Genomic DNA, 21,833 nt, shown 5'->3' with positions numbered 1-21,833 from the left:
TGGTGACTGAGACACGCACGCACGCACGCACGCACACACACACACACACACACACACACAGACACACATTTGTATACATGACTCTAAGCATGATGGGATGTTAATTGCTTAATTAACTCAAAAAACCACACCTGTGTGGAAGCACCTGCTATCAATGTACTTGGTATCCCTTATTTACTCAAGTGTTTCCTTCATTTTGGCAGTTACCTGTATATGTGTGTGAGTGTACTGGGAGGGGCCGAGGCTGCCATAGGGTCCCCTCCTGTGTGTCCACAATGCAAGAGTTCTCAGCCGACGCCCCCCGCATGCTAACAGGCCTGTGAGAGGCTCTTCACACAACTCCAACACGCTCGAGGGCCAGAATCGCCTGGTGACAAGTGTGGAGGGACAAGAGCCAGCAGGCACAGAGGAATGCAGCACAGACTCCACTTTGTGTGTGGTTGTGTGTGTGGTTGTGTGGTGTTCATCTCTTTCTGAGAGTGGTGTTTAAATGGAATTGTACTGACTGATTGTTTGGTTTGCAGTACTGCTTGTTTGCGTTCAGCAGACTGGTCCCTCATCATTTACTCTGTATGACAAATTCTCTATTCCTCATTGTTGTGTGTGTGTGTGTGGTATCACTCCTGACCTGGGTGGGATCACTGAGGGAATTATGGGGATTAGTGTCTTTACCTGTGGTGAGAAAAGGCAACATCATCAGTCTACCTGTGACAGCCCTGACACAGTCCCAGGGTATGCTGGCATTGTAAAGCTATAACCATACCTCAGGGTTCCCCAACTGGCGGCCCGCGAGCTGAAATTGGCCTGCTGGTGAGTTTATTTAGCCCCTGAGAAAAATAATAAATAAAATAAAAGACTGGAAAAACATTTTAATTTTGGAAATCTGTTCCAAAGTATTCCCGTGCATAATAGATCTGTATGTGTGATTGTACACACTACACTAAGCAAGGATTGATATTATTATATACTGCTCAAAAAAATAAAGGGAACACTAAAATAACACATCCTAGATCTGAATGAATGAAATAATCTTATTAAATACTTTTTTCTTTACATAGTTGAATGTGCTGACAACAAAATCACACAAAAATAATCAATGGAAATCCAATTTATCAACCCATGGAGGTCTGGATTTGGAGTCACACTCAAAATTAAAGTGGAAAACCACTCTACAGGCTGATCCAACTTTGATGTAATGTCCTTAAAACAAGTCAAAATGAGGCTCAGTAGTGTGTGTGGCCTCCACGTGCCTGTATGACCTCCCTACAACGCCTGGGCATGCTCCTGATGAGGTGGCGGATGGTCTCCTGAGGGATCTCCTCCCAGACCTGGACTAAAGCATCCGCCAACTCCTGGACAGTCTGTGGTGCAACGTGGCGTTGGTGGATAGAGCGAGACATGATGTCCCAGATGTGCTCAATTGGATTCAGGTCTGGGGAACGGGCGGGCCAGTCCATAGCATCAATGCCTTCCTCTTGCAGGAACTGCTGACACACTCCAGCCACATGAGGTCTAGCATTGTCTTGCATTAGGAGGAACCCAGGGCCAACCGCACCAGCATATGGTCTCACAAGGGGTCTGAGGATCTCATCTCGGTACCTAATGGCAGTCAGGCTACCTCTGGCGAGCACATGGAGGGCTGTGCGGCCCCCCAAAGAAATGCCACCCCACACCATGACTGACCCACCGCCAAACCGGCCATGCTGGAGGATGTTGCAGGCAGCAGAACGTTCTCCACGGCGTCTCCAGACTCTGTCACGTCTGTCACATGTGCTCAGTGTGAACCTGCTTCATCCGTGAAGAGCACAGGGCGCCAGTGGCAAATTTGCCAATCTTGGTGTTCTCTGGCAAATGCCAAACGTCCTGCACGGTGTTGGGCTGTAAGCACAACCCCCACCTGTGGACGTCGGGCCCTCATACCACACTCATGGAGTCTGTTTCTGATCGTTTGAGCAGACACATGCACATTTGTGGCCTGCTGGAGGTCATTTTGCAGGGCTCTGGCAGTGCTTCTCCTTGCACAAAGGCGGAGGTAGCGGTCCTGCTGCTGGGTTGTTGCCCTCCTACGGCCCCCTCCACGTCTCCTGATGTACTGGCCTGTCTCCTGGTAGCGCCTCCATGCTCTGGACACTACGCTGACAGACACAGCAAACCTTCTTGCCACAGCTCGCATTGATGTGCGATCCTGGATGAGCTGCACTACCTGAGCCGCTTGTGTGGGTTGTAGACTCCGTCTCATGCTACCACTAGAGTGAAAGCACCGCCAGCATTCAAAAGTGACCAAAACATCAGCCAGGAAGCATAAGAACTGAGAAGTGGTCTGTGGTCACCACCTGCCGAACCACTCCTTTATTGGGGGTGTCTTGCCAATTGCCTATAATTTCCACCTGTTGTCTATTCCATTTGCACAACAGCATGTGAAATGTATTGTCAATCAGTGTTGCTTCCTAAGTGGACAGTTTGATTTCACAGAAGTGTGATTGACTTGGAGTTACATTGTGTTGTTTAAGTGTTCCCTTTATTTTTTGGAGCAGTGTATTTTATCCAAATATTATATCTGTTTGGGCTTCTTGCAGTCAATTTGCAGTCTACAAATGATCAGCAATTTTTTCCAGCCCCCTGACCATCCGCTCAAGAAGAAATCGGCCCGCGGCTGAATCCAGTTGATCACACACAATCCATTAAAATAACACACACAACACAGCCATCGTCCAACCCCTTACACATACAAACCATAACTCTTCAACACACAGTCACAGATCATGTTGAACCCCGTTATACACACATTAGACTTCCTCATCCTACCTGCCCCCATTGTGTTGTCTCCCAGTAACACACCTCGGTCAGTAATCCCTCCTGTGTATAGAGTGGACCAGCAGAGTCTATTCTACCTGGCAGATCATCACTCACTGCTGTCTGAGAGAGAGGAGCTTTGTGAGGGAGGATTATGCTGGGTTAGAGTTACTAACAGGGTTAGGCTGGATTAGACATTAATGATGACCTCTTGACCTGTGGCTGTAGAGTCCGTTCTTCTTCTGGGGTATCAAATGTACAAAACTGCTATAGCTTTGAGCTAGAGCCAGAGATCTTCATGGTCAGGTCACATGATCAGGAAAAACTCATAGGCCTTCAAATTAGATATTGGGGTCTATTGATTGATCTTCCTCTTTCGAAACGATTCTTATAGATGACACAGTAGCCACCCTTTGACACCCTATGCATCAGTATAACATGGATACAGCACAGATAGATGCCAGTAGTGCTGCTGAAAAGCCTCCATGTTTATGTACTTGGGTGTTGTTATAAGGATGAACACACTATCTACGACGTGTTGAGCACGTTAAGTGTGCACTGTGTGTTCCTGTGTGTGCAATGGGTGCCGTGTGTGTTCAGCCATGTGTTTTTAATGTGTATGTTGACTGACGTGGGTTCACAGTGTTTTTTAAACCCTACCCACTCCCCCTTCCACACACACACACACGCATGTGGACACACACACTCTATTTCATTGGTGGTCATGTTTCATCTTCGAGACCCTTGTTCTGAAGCTTTCTGCTACCGTTTTTAACGCATGTGACTGCCCACCTTGTGCCCCTGAAAGGAAGGACAGATGTGTATGCTAATAAAGTGACAGCTTTACACGGAAACACGCAAACCTATAATAAGCCCCACCGCCCTCTCTGACTCACAGAACAATCCAAGGGACACTCCACACAAGGCCCTTCTCTCCTGGATGAAACATGTCTCTTTTCAAACCACAAATCGATGCTAGAGTTTAAAGGCTTGTTTTATTTTCAGTCAAATTTACCTCAACCAAAATTAGATGATCCAACATTTTGTCCAGTGGGTTCCATGATTTTACCTGTGTTAGTCCATATTCCATTATGTGAAGAACATATAGAACATGAAGAACATATAGAACATGTAGAACATATAGAATATGTAGAACATATAGAACATATAGAATATGCAGAACATATAGAACATGCAGAACATATAGAACATGAAGAACATATGGAACATGCAGAACAAATAGAACATGCAGAACATATAGAACATGAGGAACATATAGAACATGCAGAACATATAGAGCATATATCAAATCAAATTTATTTATATAGCCCTTCGTACATCAGCTGAAATCTCAAAGTGCTGTACAGAAACCCAGCCTAAAACCCCAAACAGCAAGCAATGCATGTGAAAGAAGCACGGTGGCTGGGAAAAACTCCCTAGGAAAAACTCCTGAGAAAGGCCAAAAACCTAGGAAGAAACCTAGAGAGGAACCAGGCTATGAGGGGTGGCCAGTCCTCTTCTGGCTGTGCCGGGTGGATATTATAACAGAACATGGTCAAGATGTTAAAATGTTCGTAAATGACCAGCATGGTCAAATAATAATAATCATAGTAATTGTCGAGGGTGCAACAAGCACGTCCGGTGAACAGGTCAGGGTTCCGTAGCCGCAGGCAGAACAGTTGAAACTGGAGCAGCAGCATGGCCAGGTGGACTGGGGACAGCAAGGAGTCATCATGCCAGGTAGTCCTGAGGCATGGTCCTAGGGCTCAGGTCCTCCGAGAGAAAGAAAGAAAGAGAGAATTAGAGAGAGCATATTTACATTCACACAGGACACCGGATAAGACAAGAGAATACTCCAGATGTAACAGACTGACCCTAGCCCCCCGACACATAAACTACTGCAGCATAAATACTGGAGGCTGAGACAGGAGGGATCAGAAGACACTGTGGCCCCATCCGATGATACCCCCGGACAGGGCCAAACAGGCAGGATATAACCCCACCCACTTTGCCAAAGCACAGCCCCCACACCACTAGAGGGATATCTACAACCACCAACTTACCGTCCGAAGACAAGGCCGAGTATAGCCCACAAAGATGTCCGCCACGGCACAACCCAAGGGGGGGGGGCGCCAACCCAGACAGGAAGACCACGTCAGTGGCTCAACCTACTCAAGTGACGCACCCCTCCCATGGACGGCATGGAAGAACACCAGTAAGTCAGTGACTCAGCCCCTGTAAAAGGGTTAGAGGCAGAGAATCCCAGTGGGAAGAGGGGAACCGACAAGGCAGAGACAGCAAGGGCGGTTCGTTGCTCCAGCCTTTCCGTTCACCTTCACACTCCTGGGCCAGACTATACTTAATCATAGGACCTACTGAAGAGATAAGTCTTCAGTAAAGACTTAAAGGTTGAGACTGAGTCTGCGTCTCTCACATGGGTAGGCAGACCATTCCATAAAAATGGAGCTCTATAGGAGAAAGCCCTACCTCCAGCCGTTTGCTTAGAAATTCTAGGGACAGTTAGGAGGCCTGCGTCTTGTGACCGTAGCGTACGTGTAGGTATGTACGGCAGGACCAAATCGGAAAGATAGGTAGGAGCAAGCCCATGTAATGCTTTGTAGGTTAGCAGTAAAACCTTGAAATCAGCCCTTGCCTTAACAGGAAGCCAGTGTAGGGAGGCTAGCACTGGAGTAATATGATCAAATTTTTTGGTTCTAGTCAGGATTCTAGCAGCCGTATTTAGCACTAACTGAAGTTTGTTTAGTGCTTTATCCGGGTAGCCGGAAAGTAGAGCATTGCAGTAGTCGAGCCTAGAAGTAACAAAAGCATGGATTAATTTTTCTGCGTCATTTTTGGACAGAAAGTTTCTGATTTTTGCAATGTTACGTAGATGGAAAAAAGCTGTCCTTGAAGCAGTCTTGATATGTTCTTCAAAAGAGAGATCAGGGTCCAGAGTAACGCCGAGGTCCTTCACAGTTTTATTTGAGACGACTGTACAACCATCCAGATTAATTGTCAGATTCAACAGAAGATCTCTTTGTTTCTTGGGACCTAGGACAAGCATCTCTGTTTTGTCCGAGTTTAAAAGTAGAAAATTTGCAGCCATCCACTTCCTTATGTCTGAAACACAGGCTTCTAGCGAGGGCAATTTTGGGACATGCAGAACAAATAGAACATGTAGAAGATGCAGAACATATAGAACATGCAGAACATGTAGAACATATAGAACATGAGGAACATATAGAACATGCAGAACATATAGAATATGCAGAACATATAGAACATATAGAACATATTGGAACATGCAGAACAAATAGAACTTATAGAACATGCAGAACATATAGAACATGAGGAACATATAGAACATGCAGAACATATAGAGCATATAGAACATATAGAACATGCAGAACATATAGAACATGCAGAACAAATATAACTTATAGAACCTTATAGAACATGTAGAAGATGCAGAACATATAGAACATGCAGAACATGTAGAACATATAGCACATGAAGAACATATGGAACATGCAGAAGAAATAGAACTTATAGAACATGCAGAACATATAGAACATGCAGAACATATAGAACATGAGGAACATATAGAACATGCAGAACATATAGAGCATGCAGAACAAATAGAACTTATAGAACCTTATGGAACATGTAGAAGATGCAGAACATATAGAACATGCAGAACAAGTAGAACATATAGAACATATAGAACATGCAGAACATATAGAACATGCAGAAGATATAGAACATGTAGAACATATAGAACATGAGGAACATATAGAATATGCAGAACATATAGAACATATAAAACATATAGAACATGCAGAACATATAGAACATGAGGAACATATAGAACATGCAGAATGTATAGAACATGGGGAACAAGTAGAACATGTAGAACATGCAGAACATATATAACATATAGAACATGCAGGACATATAGAACATGCAGAACATATAGAACATGAGGAACATATAGAATATGCAGAACATATAGAACATGAAGAACATATAGAACATGCAGAACATATAGAACATGTAGAGCATATAGAACATGCAGAACATATAGAACATGAAGAACATATAGAACATATAGAAGGCACGAATGGTTATGTGTAGAGATTATGACGTACAGGCTTTATGCACTTACTGTTTCAGGATCACTATGGTTACTTGGCAGTTAGGGTTTTAAGATGGGGTAGAGGTTAGCCAATAGCCATGACAGTGAGCGCCTGCAGCAGAGTGTTCTGTTCTGTAGGGCTGTAAAGTGAGCTGACAGTAAGGGTTAAGATGGCTGCAGCCTCCCTGCTCCTCTCTCCACATGGGGTAGATGAGGGACTAGCATGCCTGTCATTCACAAGGGGGGTGTATTTATGTACACACCACTGTGCTCCAGGCCTGCTGGAACTGCACAGCTCTCTTTCCTCTTCTGTCTCTCTCTCTCTCGCTTGCCCCTCTCTTTCTCTCTCTTACTCTGTCTCCCTCCATTTCTTTCTCTCTCTTGTCTCTCTCCCTCTCGCTCACTTGTTCTTCTCTCCTTTCTCCTTCCTCTATCTCTCTCTGCCTCACGCTTTATCGCTAACTCACCTATCTCTCTCTCTCTCGTTTTCCCTCCCTCTCTCTGAGGCAAGGACACTTAGTGACTGTGCGGAAGTGAGAGGAGAGGAGAGGTGGCGTTTGCACAGCAGGGTAGTATCTCCACTCCAATAACAATCACATCAAGTGGTGTGGTAAATGAGGTGGCCCGTGGTTCAGTGTCTGGGGCTAATCACTACAGTCGGTTCACTAAAACACAGTGATAATGATTCAGCACACAGCCCTCCTTCTGCACTGGCAGCACAGTACATAGCCAAAAAGCCTGCCCCCGACACACACACACAAATAAATGCACTCACGCATGCACATTCACACGTACACATAGCCTACACATATTCACACAGCTTTTTGTGTGGATGGGATGGGTATAGATGGAACCATGCCCAGATGAAATGAAGGCTCTTTAACCTGAACATGTGCTCAGCTCTGCCGTCCATGACGATACTGAGATGAGATCCAAACTGCTGGGCCAGGCTTAATAACACACATACACTGATCCAACACTGACTGGATGGATGGTCTGAGGGAGACAGAGCATCTGTCTTACTGTACGTCTCTATTCCTCTGGCGTCGTACCTCAGACAGAGAAGTGTCTGACTCAATGTTCTTTGGGATGGAAACTGGCCTGTCATGAGGTGATCTATCAAAAGAACCTATCTTGCTCTGTTATTACCTACTCTATCACCAGAAAGACACTGTACATCCCTGGACAAATATATAAACAGCCAGTGACATGTGGCTTGTATTAGCCCTTAGACAGCTGGCCCAGGATCAGAGTTGTTTCTCTTCTTTTAATGGTTAGTGTTAGGACTGGGATTGGGAGAGCTGATCTGAAATCAGTTTTGAAGGACAGAGAGGAGGAGGATGAGTCAGTGTTGGCTTCAGCGAGGCCTGAGCAGGTGCTGTAGGGGCATGTGACCAGCTGGTAAAGGGAATGTCTGGGCTGGTCCATCCATGACATCGGGGGTGGGCTGCTTTTGTCTGCTGGATCTTGGCCTGTGATTCAGGACCGGCTTTTGTTCCTGCTGTCCTTTGGCCTTGATCTCAGAACTATATGAGCTGCATCGCTAAACTTTCTGTGTGTGAGCGTTTGGCTATGAACTCTTTAATGGGCCCACTGTGTGAATATTATCTGTGGGTTGCCGTTTTAAATAAATGTTAAATGTGGATAGAAAACTTGCCCTTTGAAAAGTCACAATGGCTGAGTTTGAGATGATGTCCTCCTGGAGTGGTATAGTATTGGGCATGTGGTCTATTAAGGTAGCAAGCGTGTATTTGATGACACCTGAAATGCTGCAGAAGTGGAATTGCCTCTTAAGGTGGTGTATGTGGATGTGTATGGATGTGTGGAGCTCTGGTTGTGGACTGATGGAGGAGGCTTTGACAGACAGGGGGTGGGGTGAGGTGGGGGTGGGTGAAGAAAGGTGGGTTATGGGGCCTAGAGGGGTGCGATTGAGGGGGGCAGGTGTTGTGACTTGGCGCTGGCATGCCTGGCACTCTGAGGGGCGCTCTATGTTTAGCCCTTACATGATTGTACATGTGCTGTTTTTTCTGGGCCTGCTGCTGTGTTTGTTGACAGAACAGAATGGTTCCCCCTCAGTGGCGGCCGGACCACCCCCTCTTACACTCTAACAGGCATCTTTCCAAGATGGCGTAGCAGTCAGACGTCTTTGTCCTTCGTCTTGTCGTGTCCCATGTATGTATATATTTACATATTTTCTTTTTATATATTTTTTTTTCTAAAAACTCAACCTCAAAACACTCTCCTGCAACCCGCCTCACCAATTTAAAAAAAGTATTATTTACCTCAAATCTGAAATCTGAAATCCTCAACAGAAGCTAGCCAGAGGTTAGCCAGAGGTTGGCCAGTTCACTGGCTAACGTTGGAGTTCAGCTAGCCACGGTTTGCGGTCATCAGCTATCCCTTAACTCGAAAAGCTATCGCCAGTTTTGTACAGCGCGACTCAGACCAGAGCATACCGGACCTATTTTCTCTCCATATCCCTGGATTTCTACCGCAGGCTCTGGACATTTACACCTGGATCTTGCAGCTAGCTAGCTGCTACCCGAGTGACTATTGGCTAACATCGGTCCCGGAGCTAACACCAATTATTCCGGAGCTAGCCAGCTGAAGAGTTCCATCAGCCACTCCTGGGCTACAATCACCTATCCGGACCCGTTTTACTGCCGATGCGGAGCCCCATCGGGCCTTCACGACTGGACTACCAACGTTGTCTGCCCGAGGGAGTTATCCAACTGGCCCCTCCGTCGCGACGTAACCTGAACGCCCATCTGCGGCCTGCTAATCGTTAGCTGTCTTATGAGCTGCTATCTGAATAGGTCTATCGGACAATTTTCTTGGGCCATTATAACTATAACTATTTTGCCAATTGGACTGGTCCCCCCTACCACACGGAACCCCACTAATCTACAGACGGAAACGCACGAGGTGGCTAAAAACAGACCTTCCTCCATCTTCTGCCAGCTTGCTACCTATGGCCCTGCTAGCTGTCTGAATCTCATGGGACCCTTATGATCACTCGGCTAAGCATGCCTCTCCTTAATGTCAATATGCCTTGTCCATTGCTGTTCTGGTTAGTGTTTATTGGCTTATTTCACTGTAGAGCCTCTAGCGCTGCTCATTATACCTTATCCAACCTTTCACTTCCACCACCCACACATGCTATGACATCTTCTGGTTTCAATGATGTTTCTAGAGACAATATCTCTCTCATCATCACTCAATGCTTAGGTTTACCCGCCACTGTATTCACATCCTACCATACCTTTGTCTGTACATTATACCTTGAAGCTATTTTATCGCCCCCAGAAACCTGCTCCTTTTACTCTCTATTCTGGACGTCATAGACGACCAATTCTCATAGCTTTTAGCCGTACCCTTATTCTACTCCTCCTCTGTTCCTCTGGTGATGTAGAGGTGAATCCAGGCCCTGCAGTGTCTAGCTCCACTCCTATTCCCCAGGCGCTCTCTTTTGATGACTTCTTAACTGTAATAGCCTTGGTTTCATGCATGTTAACATTAGAAGCCTTCTCCCTAAGTTTGTTTTATTCACTGCTTTAACACACTCTGCCAACCTAGCCGTGTCTGAATCCTGGCTTAGGAAGTCCACCAAAAACTCTGAAATCTTCATCCCTAACTACAACATTTTCAGACAAGATAGAACGGCCAAATGGGGCGGTGTTGCAATCTACTGCAGAGATAGCCTGCAGAGTTCGGTCCTACTATCCAGGTCTGTACCCAAACAATTTGAACTTCTACTTTGAAAAATCCATCTTTCTAAAAACAAGTCTCTCACCGTTGCCGCATGCTATAGACCACCCTCTGCCCCCAGCTGTGCTCTGGACACCATATGTGAACTGATTGCCCCCCATCTATCTTCAGAGCTCGTGCTGCTAGGTGACCTAAACTGGGACATGCTTAACACCCCAGCCATCCTACAATCTAAGCTTGATGCCCTCAGTCTCACACAAATGATCAATGAACCTACCAGGTACCACCCCAAAGCCGTAAACATGGGCACCCTCATAGATATCATCCTAACCAACTTGCCCTCTAAATACACCTCTGCTGTTTTCAACCAAGATCTCAGCGATCACTGCCTCATTGCCTGCATCCGTAATGGGTCAGCGGTCAAACGACCTCCACTCATCACTGTCAAACGCTCCCTGAAACATTTCAGCGAGGAAGCCTTTCTAATCGACCTGGCCCAGGTATCCTGGAAGGATATTGACCTCATCCCGTCAGTAGAGGATGCCTGGTTATTTAAAAAAAATGCCTTCCTCACATATTAAAAAAGCATGCCCCATTCAAGAAATTTAGAACCAGGAACAGATATAGCCCTGGGTTCTCTCCAGACCTGACTGCCCTTAACCAACACAAAAACATCCTGTGGCGTTCTGCATTAGCATCAAACAGCCCCCGTGATATGCAACTTTTCAGGGAAGTTAGAAACCAATATACACAGGCAGTTAGAAAAGCCAAGGCTAGCTTTTTCAAGCAGAAATTTGCTTCCTGCAACACAAACTCAAAAAAGTTCTGGGACACTGTAAAGTGTCCTCCCAGCTGCCCACTGCACTGAGGATAGGAAACTCTGTCACCTCCGATAAATCCACTATAATTGAGAATTTCAATAAGCATTTTTCAACGGCTGGCCATGCTTTCCACCTGGCTAACAGCACTGTAACCCCCACAGCTACTCGCCCAAGCCTTCCCCATTTCTCCTTCTCCCAAATCCAGTCAGCTGATGTTCTGAAAGAGCTGCAAAATCTGGACCCCTACAAATCAGCCGGGCTAGACAATCTGGACCCTTTCTTTCTAAAATTATCTGCCGAAATTGTTGCAACCCCTATTACTAGCCTGTTCAACCTCTCTTTTGTGTCGTCTGAGATTCCAAAAGATTGGAAAGCAGCTGCTGTCATTCCCCTCTTCAAAGGAGGGGACACTCTTGACCCAAACTGCTACAGACCTATATCTATCCTACCCTGCCTTTCTAAGGTCTTCGAAAGCCAAGTCAACAAACAAATTACCGACCATTTCGAATCCCACCGCACCTTCTCCGCTATGCAATCTGGTTTCAGAGCTGGTCATGGGTGCACCTCGGCCACGCTCAAGGTCCTAAACGATATCGTAACTGCCATCGATAAGAAACAATACTGTGCTGCCGTATTCATTGACCTGGCCAAGGCTTTCGACTCTGTCAATCACCACATCCTCATCGGCAGACTCAATAGCCTTGGTTTCTCAAATGATTGCCTCGCCTGGTTCACCAACTACTTCTCTGATAGAGTTCAATGTGTCAAATCGGATGGCCTGTTGTCCGGGCCTCTGGTAGTCTCTATGGGGGTGCCACAGGGTTCAGTTCTTGGGCCTACTCTTTTCTCTGTATACATCAATGATGTCGCTCTTGCTGCTGGTGAGTCTCTGATCCACCTCTACGCAGACGACACCATTCTGTATACTTCTGGCCCTTCTTTGGACACTGCGTTAACAACCCTCCAGACGAGTTTCAATGCCATACAACTCTCCTTCCGTGGCTTCCAACTGCTCTTAAATACAAGTAAAACTAAATGCATGCTCTTCAACCGATCGCTGCCCGCACCTGCCCGCCCGTCCAGCATCACTACTCTGGATGGTTCTTACTTAGAATATGTGGACAACTACAAATACCTAGGTGTCTGGTTAGACTGTAAGCTCTCCTTCCAGACTCACATCAAACATCTCCCATCCAAAGTTAAATCTAGAATTGGCTTCCTATTTCGCAACAAATCATCCTTCACTCATGCTGCCAAACATACCCTCGTAAAACTGACCATTACATTTAAATTTTTTTACCTTTTAGTCATTTAGCAGACACTCTTATCCAGAGCGACTTACAGTAGTGAATGCATACATTTCATTAAAAAAAAATTCTCCATACTGGTCCCCCGTGGGAATCAAACCCACAACCCTGGTGTTGCAAATACCATGCTCTACCAACTGAGCCACACGGGACCATCCTACTGATCCTCGACTTCGGCGATGTCATTTACAAAATAGCCTACCCTACTCAATAAACTGGATGCAGTCTATCACAGTGCCATCCGTTTTGTCACCAAAGCCCCATATACTACCCACCACTGCAACCTGTATGCTCTCGTTGGCTGGCCCTCGCTTCATACTCGTCGCCAAACCCACTGGCTCCAGGTCATCTACAAGACCCTGCTAGGTAAAGTCCCCCCTTATCTCAGCTCACTGGTTACCGTAACAGCACCCACCTGTAGCACGCGCTCCAGCAGGTATATCTCTGGTCACCCCCAAAGCCAATTCCTCCTTCGGCCATCTCTCCTTCCAGTTCTCTGCTGCCAATGACTGGAACGAACTACAAAAATCTCTGAAACTGGAGACTCATATCTCCCTCACTAGCTTTAACCTCTCTCGGGTATGTGGGACGAAATCGTCCCACCTAGTCAACAGCCAGTGGAATCGAGTGGCGCGAAATACAAAAACCTTAAAAATGCTATAACTTCAATTTCTCAAACATATGACTATTTTACACCATTTTAAAGACAAGACTCTCGTTAATCTAACCACATTGTCCTATTTCAAAAAGGCTTTACAGCGAAAGCAAAACATTAGATTATGTTCGGAGAGTACCCAGCCAGAAATAATCACACAGCCATTTTTCAAGCTAGCGTATATGTCACATAAACCCAAACCACAACTAAATGTAGCACTAACCTTTGATGATCTTCATCAGATGACACTCCTAGGACATTATGTTATACAATACATGCATGTTTTGTTCAATCAAGTTCATATTTATATCAAAAAACAGCTTTTTACATTAGCATGTGACGTTCAGAACTAGCAAACACACCGAAAACTTCCGCTGAATTTACTAAATTACTCTTGATAATCGTTTACAAAATACATAACAATTATTTAAAGAATTATAGATACAGAACTCCTTTATGCAATCGCGGTGTCAGATTTTAAAATAGCGTTTCGGCAAAAGCACATTTTGCAATATTCTGAGTAGATAGCTCGCCATCACGGGCTAGCTAATTTGACACCCACCAAGTTTGGCGTTCACTAAACTCAGAATTACTATAATAAAAATTGGATTACCTTTGCTGTTCTTCGTCAGAATGCACTCCCAGGACTTCTACTTCAACCACAAATGTTGTTTTGGTTCAAAATAATCCATAGTTATGTTCAAATATCCTCCGTTTTGTTTGTGCGTTCAGGTCCCTATCCGAAGGGTGACGCGCGGACGCATGTCGTGACAAAACATTTCAAAATATTCCATTACCGTACTTGGAAGCATGTCAAATGCTGTTTAAAATTTTTCTTGTAAAATAGCGATAATATTCCAACCGGGCGACGTTGTTTTCGTTCAAATGCTGAAAGAAAAACATGGCCACTTCTCGGGGCCGCGCATCTCCTGTCTCTGAGCCACCAGCCTGACCACTCACAAACAGCGCTCCTGTACCTAGCCCAGAGACAGCAGAGATCTCATTCCACTTTCTGGCGCCTTCAGAGAGCCTATGGGAGCCTTAGAAATTGTCACGTTACAGCAGAGATCCTGTATTTTCGACAGAGATGCCACAGAAGCACAAGAAATGGTCAGAGAGGGCACTTCCTGTATGGAATCTTCTCAGGTTTTGGCCTGCCATATGAGTTCTGTTATACTCACAGACACCATTCAAACAGTTTTATAAACTTTAGAGTGTTTTCTATCCAAATCTACCAATTATATGCATATTCTCATTTCTGGAAAAGAGTAGTAACCAGTTTAAATCGGGTACGCTTTTTTATCCAGCCGTGAAAATACTGCCCCCTACCCTAGAGAGGTTAAGCACCAACTGTCAGAGCAGCTCACAGATCACTGCACCTGTACATAGCCCATCTATAATTTAGCCCAAACAACTACCTCTTCCCCTACTGTATTTATTTATTCATTTATTTTGCACCTTTGCACCCCATTATTTCTATTTCTCCTTTGCACTTTCTTCCACTACAAATCTACCATTCCAGTGTTTTACTTGCTATATTGTATTTACTTTGCCACCATGGCCTTTTTTGCCTTTACCTCCCTTATCTCACCTCATTTGCTCACATTGTATATAGACTTATTTTTATACTGTATTATTGACTGTATGTTTGTTTTACTCCATGTGTAACTCTGTGTTGTTGTATGTGTCGAACTGCTTTGCTTTATCTTGGCCAGGTCGCAATTGTAAATGAGAACTTGTTCTCAACTTGCCTACCTGGTTAAATAAAGGTGAAATAAAAAAATAAATTTAAAAAATCTACCCCTTTCTGGTTCTACGATACCCATGTTACATCTGACCTGAGCACATCTCTCTTTCCTTCCCTCTCCTATTCCCACTTTGCTCCTTCTTCCCCCTTTTCTCATCCCTCCTTTTCTCCTACTTTTTCGCCTTGCTTCTCTCTTTTCTGTTCTCCTCGTCTTTCGTCTTTCTGACTTTTCCCAACCTTGAACACAACAAATATCCAACAGCGTCATTTAGTTTTTTACCATCTTCCCTCAGAACACTATTACTCAACTTAGTCAATGTTACCCTACTGTGATATGGGTAAGACCTCACTAGTGGATGGCTGGTGGTGTGTGTGAACGCTGTGGAGCCTTGTCATGGGTGGGTGATTGAGTCCAGACGTTGTGTTTTTTTACTCTCACCGCTATACAGGGTTGGTTTGGCCCAGGGCAGGGCGGGTTGAAGTTCCCTGGGGTGCAGTAAAGTGATAGGGCGGCGCGGGGGGTTCAAATCGCCCCCGGAGTGACGGGTCAAATGTCAAAACTCCAGCCCGGTGAGGGGGATCAGGGTCATGTTAGTCAAACACGGACTGAGGTAGACCCTTCCTGTATAACTCACAGATGCTTATACCATTACTTTGTGTCTGTGTATGTATATATTAATTTGTGTGTGTATGTGTGTGTGTGTGTGTGTGTGTGTGTGAGTTTGTGTTTAATGAGGGGGCTGGGCCACTCTGTTTGCTCTAAGCCTCATGGATCCACCATTTTAAACTTCCCCTTCCGTCCCTGAGCAGCCCCGCCACCTACACAGCAGCTCCTAAGATGGACGACCCTGGAGTCATCCCCGTCACCTGGCTCAGACATTGGCCAAATACTGAGGCCCTAGATGAATAATGGTCTGTCAGTGACCTCTCACCCCTGGCCAGGCTCTTATGTGTCAGATTGATATCCTCCTGAGTGGAATGTCTGATAGTGATAGGGAGCATCTAGCCATCTAGACAGGCAATCTATTTGGGATCCAAGCTCATGCTCCATCATTGATGTTTCTGTTCTCTGTAGGTCTAGGCGTCTGTTTCTATGATCTAGGGCTATATGTTACACCTGTTCTGTCCAAGGTGCTGAGTGTGCCATATTTAGTAGGGTTATTTTAACAAGGCTTGGGGCTTCTCCAGTTATGTGGCTTCTGAGCTTAGACAGAGAACACCCTGAGATCTGTGTGTGTATCCTTGAATTTGAGCACCCTGTGCGTGTAAAAGAGGCAGAGCACAGCTCTGTCATAAGTCAGTGTGATGGCAACCTGTGTGAGGGTCTGCCTTGAGACCAGGGGTTTATGGTATGAGCTGCCAGCCCCTGGGGTTAAGCACTGAGTGAGTGATGGAGCCCTGCTGTGTCTTTGTGTGTGTGTGTGTGTGTGTGTGTGTGTGTGTGTGTGTGTGTGTGTGTGTGTGTGTGTGTGTGTGTGTGTGTGTGTGTGTGTGTGTGTGTGTGTGTGTGTGTGTGTGTGTGTGTTGAGTGACACTCACTCCATGCTGCCTATTTGACCCTTTGACCACCAGAATAGCATCATCATTCATTAACCTGTCCTGTACTGTGACTTAACTTCTTATGTCATTCAGGGTAAACAGCTTAGAATTACTGTAAACTTCTGTTTCTGTCTTTGTTTCTCTCCTTAGCGCTCTGGTTCTCACTCTCCTACTCTATATTCTGTCTATATTCTCTCTCTGTTGCTCTCATTGTAATATTCCTGCCATGTAGGACCTACCTCCCACGAACAGCAATGGGTTTACAATCTAAAACTCAGTTACTCTCGCCCTTGTCTGACAAGCTCAGACAAAACCTTTTGTTCCCAGGGAAATTTACCACAAAGAAAAGAGAGAAGTGTATTTTTTTTAATAGTTTATCTTTTCTCATCCATTTTTGCTGTCAACACCCAGTCTGACTCTGAACCCTGGCAGACAGCTCTCTCTGTGTGTGTGTGTGTATGTGTGTGTGTGTGTGTGTGTGTGTGTGTGTGTGTGTGTGTGTGTGTGTGTGTGTGTGTTTGCGTGCGTGCGTGCGTGCGTGTGTGTTTGTCTGCACAGATGTGTGTGATCACTGATCAGTGGAGGTAATGATGTCTGAACCATGGCTGATGGTGCTGGTGGTGTTGGTGGCACAGGTTCCCAGTGCTATGAATGATGGGCCGGGTGGATGGGGGTCAGGTCCTCCTGCCCTGAGGGAGAGGGGGAACACCAGGCTGAGGGAAAGATAGACTCCATATGGTGACATCAGAGCCCAGGGTCAAATGACCAGATGTATTAGCCTCTACCCTGTGGGGCCACAGTAGTGAAATGAACTACCTAAAGAGCTCCCCCTAGAGGTCAAGGATATAAACTACATACCATGTGGGGTGTGTGCTTGTGTAGAACACACAACAAATGTCAGGAGAATAGATATCAAGGAAATATTTTAAAACCCAAGCACAGAGACTGTGGTCTGTAATACACATTGCTTTAAGCTATGATTGTTGACTCATAGGCTTTCAATGGAAAACAATGTAATTATGGGAAAGACAGTGCAGTTGAACCTTGAAATGTTTGCTCCTGTGACCATTTACTTCGTATTTAGACAGTGATTCTGGACAGGTCAGCAGTTTCATGTGGTCTGGGCAGGGAAAGTGTCTCTTCTTTTCTCCCATTGTTATAAAACCATTGGAATCTGACCTTGCTCTGACCCCACTGTAATCATGTGTTATAGAAAACACCAGGAAGGCTTTCTCTCTCTCTCCCTCCTCCTCTCCTCCTCTGAACCAGGGCGCAAACCATTCATTACCCATGCTTGGTCACCTGAGCGAAAGAGAGCGGGAGAAAGAGGAGCGAAGATAGGATTAGAGGAGTTAAAAGAAGGATTATCGTTATGAGAGTGCTTTGTTAAGAGTGCTTGCCCCTGAATCAGACATGAGCCTGTCTAAGTGGCTGTGAGTAATTCAGCCAATCAAGCGTAATTAATCCCAAACACCATAGTGCTAGGATTTGGTTGTCTTTATTTTTTAAACTCTGTTGGGTCATCGCGTCACATGAACAACCGAATTAACAAATTAAGGTGTCGATTCCTTGATCATGTTGTCGTCAGTTTGAAAGCCTGAGTTATTTACTTCCTTGTCTGCTACATTCATGTTCATTGTAAGAGACTTTGAGCGTATCCTCGTTCGTCATTGTTTTTGTGCAAACTCCCAAAAGAACTCTGAGAAAACGCTGATGTCCCAGTTGAGCTCTGTCTGTGAGTTGGGAAGCATTACTCTAGCCTGAAGACATTCACAAAAAGATTGAAAACTCACTCTCGAGGTGCTAATGAGTTTCAGACTGAGACATATGTCTCGGCATTATGGTTCAAGATTATGGCTCAGTGTGGATCGATATTGGGTACTATCACTCACAAGGAAGTCTCTCTCGGTGTATCTGTGGTGAGCATACTCTCTAGGAGGGCCAGAGTAATCCTCTCTGCTGTCCCTGCTAGCTCATTTGACGTAAATCCTCCGCTCGTCATGTTCAGAAAAGTGACCACTCCTCACCTCTCGGTCAGACGAAAATCTAGCCTAACTCTCTTCTCTAATCCGTGTTAATCTTTATGGCAGGTCCCAGGCCAGATTTGAGTGACAGTTAGGTGAGAGCATCTACATGTACACACAGGTTGACTTGAAAGGTAGCATTAAAAGCTTAAAGAGATGGACAGACCAAGCTGGCTATCCCACAGTGCCTCTGGCTGAGGAAGTGATACTTACTGGTGGCTTTCTGTGGTTTGGTTGCCCTCTGTCAGTTATGGTATCAGTGAAAGCCTCTGAAACTGAGGCTGATGGAAGCCCTGCTGTGTCTGCCTGGAGCCACAGCACTCAGCTGGAGCATGAGAAAAGTGGGCCTTTGAGAGAGAAAACAAGGCTTTGGTTTCATGTTTGACCAGGCTATAACTAGAGAGAAAACAAGGCTTTGGTTTTGTGTTTGACCAGACTATAACTTGAAAGAAAAATGATGAGAATCACACACATTGCCACACTCTCACACATGATATAGGACACACATGGAATGCACACACAGACACACACACACACACACACACACACACACACACACACACACACACACACACACACACACACACACACACACACACACACACACACACACACACACACACACACATCTGTGGCCCACCAAACCCAGTAGTACAGTCACTAATCCTGCAGCACATTTGCAATCCGTATAATGACAACCTGATACCCCCAGCAGGTCCCAGCCAACACACAACTCCCTTTATACGCCTCTTAAAGCCTGGAAATGTACGTGTCAGTGAGAACAGCTGCACTGCCGTCCAACGCAGGCTCCTCTCTCACCTGACCCTGAATCAGTTCTGAGTGGTCCTTTCCCCCCTGGAAAGGTTGTTAGGTGGGTGTAACATCTGCTCCTTGGCCTGTGAGTCTCAGTCCTTACTTGAGAAACCTCCCACAGAGCCAGAGTGAGTTCACCCGTATGGGATCATCAGTGCTCAGCATGCACAGACGCGGTCTCCAGACTGTTCCCCCCGGCCCCAGTGTGTCAATGAACAGAGGTGGAGTATTGAAGACATCCGCAGTATGTCAGTGATACTGAGCTCGGGCCATTAGCGACTCTTGAGACGTGCCGGCCATCCTAACCCAATCTGTCTCCACTAAAAGCATCAGAAATGCAACCGTATATGGCGCCTATGGGGAATGTGTGTTTCCCATCACTCCCCAGGAATGAATACCTGGCATACCTGGCAGTCTGAAGTGTCTCTGTCTTTCACAACACATCTGGTTGCATTTTCTCTAGTTTAGGGCTCTAGTTCACAAACTTTTAGTGCATCTTATGTTATTCCCCTTTTCGAAGTCATCACCGACCTGACATGACACTGTAGGTGAGAGCTACATAATGAAGCTCTTGCGTATACTTTACCTATCCAACAGTGTTAGATCAGTGATGACATCAAGACCGGTAGAGTCATGGAAATGCGTGATAGTATCAATACTATTAGACCGTGTAGTCGTGAAGAATCCTACTCCATAACCCTTCTGCTTTCCTTCCCAGGTTCTACCGGGGTGACTACCACATCGACGTGTGTATAAACGACTACCTGGACGTCTTCTGTCCCCACTACCTGGACTCTGTCCCAGAGGAGCGGACAGAGCACTACGTCCTCTACATGGTCAACTACGACGGCTACAGCTCCTGTGACCACACGGCCAAGGGCTTCAAACGCTGGGAGTGTAACAGGCCCCACTCCCCAAACGGACCCCTGAAGTTCTCCGAGAAGTTCCAGCTCTTCACCCCCTTCTCTCTGGGTTTCGAGTTCCGCCCCGGCAGAGAGTACTACTACATCTGTGAGTAATGGTAATCTTCATGCTTATAGTCAAATAAGCTTAAAGTTAACAAAAGTATTCAGTATAAAGTGCGGGAATCAAGCACCATGCCCCAACAAATTGAGTTATCAGGGCCATGTATGCCTGAATACCACTCATTTACATATCATACAAAAACACTGTTGGTACCACAGTACAGGAATACAGGAATGCTTTGCTTAAAGGCAGAGAGAGAGAGAGCTACCACAGTTTTCCTGCATGGCATGGACATTTATGATATCAGTTAAGAGTTATTATGTTGTGGGCTCTGGCTACTATGAAAAACACAACATACTTAGACGATTCAAGGGTGTGATGTGAGGCCAAACATTTGAGTCCAAGCATGGAACTGACTGCGGGGGAAAAAACAAAAGCATAGTAGAACTTTGTTTTGCAAGTCCTGGCAAAGAGGTTCAAAACCCAACATTTGCCTGAGGGAAAACATCTCCATTCTCATGGTCTCCATATGAAGAGACTTTGTTACAATCTCGCCAGGCTCAACTTTCTACTGGCCGTGAGAAGGCCTCTGGAACACAAGCATCTGAAGCCATGTTTTTACAAGTCCAGTCGGAGCCCTACAGGGCAGAGATCTGAGACTAAATAAGAGATAGCACCGGGCGGCCTGCTAGGCTACAGTATTTCTGATTCCCCTTACAGAGAATGCTTCACTTAGGCCTACTCCTCAGTAGCCTCGGCCTCAGCTGCACGCCTCAGACCCCCGTCATGTGATTTAGAAGAAAGCTGCCTGACGAATCGGCAGTCCTTAAAGGCACATGATATGCTGACCTGCCCAATCTCCTAGGATGTTATTCTACTGGATGGGATAGATTGAATAAAGGATGGTGTGGGGCAGGTAATGGACTTTACGTTAGGATGCCTCTCAGGCTCTGTTAAATGTGCTAATAGGAGAGCCAAGATGGACTCAAAATAGCCATCAAGTATATATTGCCATACTGGCTTTTACAGTGAAACTGGGGGAGAGAGAAAGAGAAAGAGAGACTGGCCACATGGCCTAAAGGCATTTCCTTCCTTGACTCAGAATTATTATTCAACAGTTAGAGATTCACTCAGAAAGGAGGCTGTTTTTCAGCAAGAACACGTCACCTGCAAGGAGGATGAAATAACAAAAAGGCGTGTACGTAATCACACCCCGGGGAACATACCGAGGTGTACACTAATCTGCTCCAACATCTTGTCCCTCTATGTAGTTCCAGAAAAGCTGGATATCTCACAATAAACCATGTGATATCAGTTTTGGTATC

The 21,833-nt window shown here is 45.6% G+C and overlaps 1 protein-coding gene across 4 annotated transcripts in view; it reads left to right on the top strand.

Moving 5' to 3' along the window:
- Positions 1–21,833, top strand: part of LOC115204034 (ephrin-A5) — a 61,690-nt gene that overhangs the window by 29,396 nt on the left and 10,461 nt on the right. For all 4 annotated transcript variants that reach the window (XR_003880295.1, XM_029769268.1, XM_029769270.1 and 1 more), the window contains one exon: positions 20,261–20,553. Coding sequence is in view for 3 of the 4 variants with exons in the window: in XM_029769268.1 (XP_029625128.1) it covers positions 20,261–20,553 (293 nt within the window). In the remaining variant the exon portion in view is untranslated. The remainder of the gene's footprint in view (positions 1–20,260; positions 20,554–21,833) is intronic.

This window comes from Salmo trutta, chromosome 12, assembly GCF_901001165.1.
Source record: "Salmo trutta chromosome 12, fSalTru1.1, whole genome shotgun sequence".
NCBI lineage: Eukaryota > Metazoa > Chordata > Actinopteri > Salmoniformes > Salmonidae > Salmo > Salmo trutta.
This window is presented reverse-complemented; position numbering and strand designations above follow the sequence as displayed.